Consider the following 6,588-nt stretch of genomic DNA (forward strand, 5'->3'; position numbering starts at 1 on the left):
TCCACCCCTGTTCTAGGGTGATTGTGGGGATCAAATGAGATGGCTATGAAAACATTGTGAGTCCTAACTGGTTTTGCTCAGTGGATAGAGCGTCGGCCTGCGGACTGAAGGGTCCCAGGTTCGATTCCGGTCAAGGGCATGTACCTTGGTTGCGGGCACATTCCCAGTGGGGAGTGTGCAGGAGACAGCTGAATCAATGTTTCTCCCTCATCGATGTTTCTAACTCTCTATCCCTCTCCCTTCTTCTCTGTAAAAAATCAATAAAATATATTTTAAAAAAAACATTGTGAAAAAGTGAAAAATAGAAACCAGTTTTTTACAATTGAAATAGGAAATGATCTGTGGGTCTTTGAATTAGTTATTCAGATGTGAATGGTGGGGCTGCACTGTGTTTTGGAGGCTTTGACACTAGATTCTCTTTTTCCCACAGAGCGCTTCGATCATCACTGCCCCTGGGTGGGGAATTGTGTTGGAAAGAGGAACTACCGCTACTTCTACCTCTTCATCCTTTCTCTCTCCCTCCTCACCATCTATGTCTTCGCCTTCAATATCGTCTATGTGGCCCTCAGTGAGTATGCAGGGCAGTGCCTGTTGTTGGAGTAGGGGTGGGATGGGAGAAGACTTGAGGACAGCTTAGGGGAGTGGCTGCGTTTCCTGGTGGGACTTTACCATTGTGAAGGCACCTTAGGACCAGCTAGAAATAAGCTCTACTGTCTGCTCTTGAGTAGGGCTCCAAACCTCAGCTCACATCAATCAGTATTTACTGAGTGAGTTGGCCTTCTCACTGGCCTCTGCTGGGGACCATGGCCATAATAACTGGTTTGTACCCAGAGTACTGGGCATTTCTGAGGTGATCCCAAAGGTTGGGGATGTATTTTGGCTGTCTGCATCCTCTCTTCTTCTGCTTTATAATATCTGCCCTGTGCCACATGGTAGAAGGGGTTATATCTGAGAAATGCCTTTTAGTAGCTTCTGGTTTACTTTGGGAGATAGAAAATACACACTTATGTGTGTGCATGTGTACAAACACATACACACACATAAATCAGCAGATAACAAATAAGGGCAGAGGGGATGTGGAATTAAAGGAGTGGTCTTAATCAAAACAACTTCCTGGGAAGGGATGAGTTCTCAGCTGGATTTTTTTTTTAAATATATTCTATTGATTTTTTACAGAGAGGAAGGGAGAGAGATAGTTAGAAACATCGATGAGAGAGATACATCGATCAGCTGCCTCCTGCACATCTCCTACTGGGGATGTGCCCGCAACCCAGGTACATGCCCTTGACCGGAATCGAACCTGGGACCTTTCAGTCCGCAAGCCGATGCTCTATCCACTGAGGCAAACCGGTTTCGGCTCAGCTGGATTTTGAACAAAGGAGGACACGGATTAGTGAGGAGAGAGGATTTTTAGGGGTGTTTCTTATTTATTTTATCTATGAATGAATATCCCCCTCCATGCCCATAGTGAGGGCTAAGGAAAAGGGAGGGGAGCCAGATGCTTGGCTTCTGCCCGACTCTCTAGACCAGCCGCGGGCAAACTACGGCCCGCGGGCTGGATCCAGCCCTTTTGAAATGAATAAAACTATTGAAAAAAAAAAGACCGTACCCTTTTTTTTTTTATTGCTTAAAGTATTACAAAAGGTATTACATATGTGTCCTTTTTTTTCCCCCCCCCTTGACAATCCCCTCGCCTCCTCTACAAACACTCCATCCATGCTTTTGTTCCGGCCCTCCAGTCCAGTTTAAGAACCCATTGTGGCCCTCGAGTCAAAAAGTTTGCCCACCCCTGCTCTAGACCATTTCCAGGTCCTGCATTGGAGATGTGAACCCTTTGGTCAGGAGACTACCTCCTTGGGGCTGTGAGTCCCTTGTCTGGGCGAGGGCTTATTTCTTGCCAGCTTGTAACAAGGGGTAGGGAGGAGGAAGTGAGTAAGTACAGTATTAGGATAAGTGTGCATTTTTAAAAAATTAAAGTCACTAATTTTTTTTTTCTCTACTACTACTCCCAATTTCATAGAATCCTTGAAAATTGGCTTCCTGGAGACGTTGAAAGAAACTCCTGGAACATATCCTCCCCTGGCAGTATGTCCCTGTGAATCCTTTTTAAATTACTTTCCAGCATGCTTTCTCTCTGCAGTTCTCCCATCATCGCATTTTTCAGACAACAGAGAGTGCCAAATTCTGGAAAACAATGTAGTCTTAGTGGTAGCAATCAGAATGGAAGATGACCAAGACTTAAAGGGTGGTGTTTGCTTTACCCCCTTCTCTACTGCCTCCCTTTCAGTTCCTTCTGATCACCCACTCACCCCTGCCTCTGAGTGGGCTATCTATGCCTCAATATATCTCTTATGTCACTTGCTGGAAGTCCACCTTCCTGTTACAGCTGATGTTTACTTTGTAGAGCAGTTGCATTTCTGAAAAGGAAATTCAGATGGGATTTCTATAAATCACATCCTGTTTTTCCCACCAATTTTTCATTTATAAAGTTTTATTTTTGGATGGATTTTCCATTAGCAGTGATGGCCAGCATTGTTTAGTTTTGGCCCCCTCCTAAACATCCCTTTCAAAAAGCTAATGATCTAAAAACAGAGGAACACCTAAATGTGCTAGAGATATTAGAGAGTTACTCATAGTGAACAGACAGGAGTCCTTTACCTGTCATAAGGGATGTACCCAGCAAGTTTAGAATTCATCTGTTACGTATGGATACTTGGGCCATTTGTGACATGTTCTGAGAGGTAAAGACTGGTACCATGAGAAGGGTGAAGCATTGAGTCTGTTGGTGTGGCTTCAACATTCCTTAACATCACCTCACTGTTCTAGAAGTACTCATTTGTTTCTTCACACTCTGGTCCGTCGTGGGACTAACTGGATTTCACACTTTCCTTGTGGCTCTCAACCAGACAACCAATGAAGACGTGAGTCAACCTTCCCATCTTCTCATCACATATTCTTCTTTTATTAATGTATATTTATTTATTGATTTCAGAGAAGAAGGGAGAGGGAGAGAGACATAGAAACATCAATGATGAGAGAGAATCATTGATTGGTTGCCTCCTGCATGCCCCCCCTCTCCACTGGGTATCGAGCCTGCAACCCGGGCATGTGCCCTTGATTGGAATCAAACCTGGGACCCTTCAGTCTGCAGGCTGATGCTCTATCCACTGAGCTCATCACATATTCTTCTTTCTCTTAAGCCTATTCTCTTGTTACCTGCTAGAGAACTGAGTCTCCAGGGCCTGGGAGGTTGAGGCAGACAGAAACCTAGCGTGGGAGACTGTTAAATCTGAAGTGCGGAGAAGAAAGCAGACTGCTTTGTTTGGAATTGAATGCCTGTAGAGAATTAAGAAGAAGAGGTTGAATGGTTGGGGAGGTACAAGGTCTTTAGCTATTCATAGGTCTTTAAAGACTAATTGGTGCTTCTGGATTAGGGATGTACAAGGACAGGTGCACGGAATAAATCCTTGCTTTTTAAAAGTTACCAATTAACCCATGTTCATTGCAGAAAATCAGAAAATACAGATGAACAAAAATATCAAATAAGTCCCTGTAACTTTACCTTCTATACATTACCACTGTTAATGGTATGATTTATAGTCTAGAGTTGTCTAGACTTGTTCCTGTTTGTTTATGTGACTATATATTTTGAATTTTTAAATGAAAATATATACATATTGTTTAGTTATCTGCTTTTTTTTCACTCTATTGTGGATATTTTCCCATGGCTATGCATTGTATTTCTTTTTTTTCTATTGTGGTAAGATATTCATTATATAAAATGTACCATCTTAACTATTTTAAGTGTATAATTCAGTGGCATTAAGTACATTCATCTTGTTGTGCAACTATTACCACCACCCATCTCCAGAACTTTTTCATCTTCCCATGCTACATGTATTTCTTCAACATAAATTTTAATGTAAGCCTTGGCTTTTATCTTGCAGATCAAAGGCTCATGGACAGGGAAGAATCGAGTCCAGAATCCCTACAGCCATGGCAACATTGTGAAGAACTGCTGTGAAGTGCTGTGTGGCCCCTTGCCCCCCAGGTACTCAGGGGACTAGAAGGTCCTGGGACTCTTGGGTTGAGCAACTCAAGCCAGTCCTGTTGCCTGGTATGATGCCTCCTTCTGAATGTGACGTTTTGGTGTCAAATAGGACTTCCCGGGGATTGTCCCTTGGTGCCATTTCTACATGGACCATAGACCACAGGATGATTATTTTAAAGAGATGACCTTTTATTCTTATTTCATTTGTTTCTTACCCTGGTTAATGTAGTATGCCCTGGTTGTGGAAGAGAAAGTGAGTGGAAGATACGAGGCATGTGCTAGGCCAGGGGTGGGCAAACTTTTTGACTCGAGGGCCACAATGGGCTCTTAAACTGGACCAGAGGGCTGGAACAAAAGCATGGATGGAGTGTTTGTGTGAACTAATATAAATTCAAAGTAAACATCATTACATAAAAGGGTACGGTCTTTTTTTTTCTCAATAGTTTTATTCATTTCAAACGGGCCGGATCCAGCCCGCGGGCAGTAGTTTGCCCACGGCTGTGCTAGGATCAGGCTAGACTGCCAAAGGATAGGTTTTGTTTTCCAGTCCACACAGCAAGGTTCAGAGGGTGGGTGGCTGGAGGGGGGAATGGGAAGTGCTTTATTAACTGTCCTGTCTCCTTCAGTGTGCTGGATCGAAGAGGTATTTTACCACTGGAGGAAAGCGGAAGTCGACCTCCTAGCACTCAAGAGACCAGTAGTAGCCTCTTGCCACAGAGCCCAGTAAGTGTTCCCGACTTCAAGACATTAAGGGTAAGCTGGTGATGGAGAGTGTAGGCTAAATTTGCACCTTAGAGATACAGTTAGGCAATTTTGTGTTCAATAGCCCCAGCTTCCCTGTCTCTGCTTTTGCCCTGACATTGCCTCAGATCTTTGTGCCCATGTGGTATAGATTAGGATCTATTCATTTCTTCGACATTCTACTGTGCTATACACAGGATACACAAGTGAACAAGGCAAACCATGTCCCTGCTCTCAAGGAGCTCACTGTCCAGTGAGGCGAATGCTTTCTGTAAAGTAGATAATTGTTCTCTACTTTGCTTTTCCTATATGCTGAAGTTTCTTTTTTGAATTATAGCAAACCCATTTTTATATATTATCATCATCATTTTGAATATAATGTTTCTGATAAGTCTGGTCTTAAATCCTAAAAATTTAGATTAGTAATTCTCAGTTGAATGTGGGGAAAGGTGATATTTTAGAATCGCTCTGGGGGCATTTTCAAACCACATATATCATCTAAAAATGTTGCCACCCCACACTCTTTGGTTTAGAATCACTGTTTTGGAGAGCCAAGTGTTAGGGCAGAAACAAGATTGAGACCCACTGAGTCAGGTCTTATTATATAAGTACATTATAACATTCTCTTGTGAAGGAGAGGGGCCTCTGTAATGATCGGTGCTCTCTATTATTATTATTGTTATTATGAATAATAATGGAAGCATCTCTCCATAACAGTTAAGAATAGAATTCAAAGAAACATCAGTTGTACTCTGCTGAGAAGACAAGGATAGTCTGGTCTTGGTTCTGAGTTCGGTGCCGGTGGTTGCATATCTGTAACATCAGTGTGGTTGATGGGTTCAGAGGAGGAGCTCAGTGTCTACTGATTATCTCCATTTGGATTTTGAAGATGAGCTTATTTTATTTTTTTTAAATATATATTTTACTGTTTCAGAGAGGATGGGAGAGAGAAAGAGAGAGCGAGAGGAGAGAGAGAGAGAGATCAATGATGAGAGAGAATCACTGAGCAGCTGCCTCCTGCAGGCCCCACACTGGGGATGGAGCCTACAGCCCGGGCCTGTGCCCTGACCGGGAGTCCAACCGTGACCTCCGGGTTCATCAGTGGACGCTCACCACTGAGCCACGCCGGCCGGGCCCTGTGCTTCTGTTTCCATCAGCAGGTGTGTCGTACGAACATCTCCCCAAGGCAGGGATACAGGAGGGGCAGGGAAGCTGAGAGCGTGTGTCTGTGCCCGTGTGTGTGTGTGTGTGTGTGTGTGTGTGTGTGCGCCTGTGCCCATGTGTGTGGCAAGGATGGGCTTTGTATTGAATTTGTTATCTTTCCCTTCTTAGGCCCTAACAGAACATCTGAGCTCAAATGAGATGCCGGAGGACAGCACTCCTGAAGAGATGCCACCCCCGGAACCTCCAGAGCCACCGCAGGAGGTGGCTGAAGCTGACAAGTAGCCCATCTATGGAAGAGACTTTTGTTTGTGTTTAATTAGGGCTGTGAGAGATTTAAGGGGAGAAGATAAGCCTGAGACAGAGAACAAGTAAGCTATTTTTCTTTGGTCTTTATTCAGCCAATTGCACACTGGCATTTTCTTGCTGCAAATTTTTTTTTTTCTGGACTCAAGGCAGTCACAGAAGATGTCAGTAACCTCTGGTAACTGGACAAATGGGTCTCTTGGGCCCCCGCACTGGTTTTCCATGGAGTCTCCTTGGACTCCCCTTTCTTCCCTCCAGATCTTGGCTCTCCTGCTTGGTGTGGTTGGTCCATTTGTGGGGTTAAGGTTCTTGAGACTGGCTCAGATCCT

The 6,588-nt window shown here is 43.9% G+C and overlaps 1 protein-coding gene across 2 annotated transcripts in view; it reads left to right on the top strand.

The window, feature by feature from the left end:
• Positions 1-6,574, top strand: part of ZDHHC9 (zinc finger, DHHC-type containing 9) — a 30,308-nt gene extending 23,734 nt beyond the window's left edge. The window contains exons 5-10 of one of the 2 annotated variants that reach the window (XM_006754641.2): positions 431-568; positions 2,021-2,069; positions 2,819-2,921; positions 3,948-4,051; positions 4,678-4,774; positions 6,125-6,573. In XM_006754641.2, coding sequence (XP_006754704.1) covers positions 431-568; positions 2,021-2,069; positions 2,819-2,921; positions 3,948-4,051; positions 4,678-4,774; positions 6,125-6,238 — 605 coding nt within the window. In that variant the 3' untranslated portion in view covers positions 6,239-6,573. Of the gene's footprint in view, positions 1-430; positions 569-2,020; positions 2,070-2,818; positions 2,922-3,947; positions 4,052-4,677; positions 4,775-6,124 lie in introns of both variants that reach the window. The other variant, XM_015570861.1, reaches the window with a different exon arrangement.
• The last annotated feature ends 14 nt before the right edge of the window (positions 6,575-6,588 follow it).

This window comes from Myotis davidii, unplaced genomic scaffold, assembly GCF_000327345.1.
Source record: "Myotis davidii unplaced genomic scaffold, ASM32734v1 scaffold913, whole genome shotgun sequence".
Lineage (NCBI taxonomy): Eukaryota > Metazoa > Chordata > Mammalia > Chiroptera > Vespertilionidae > Myotis > Myotis davidii.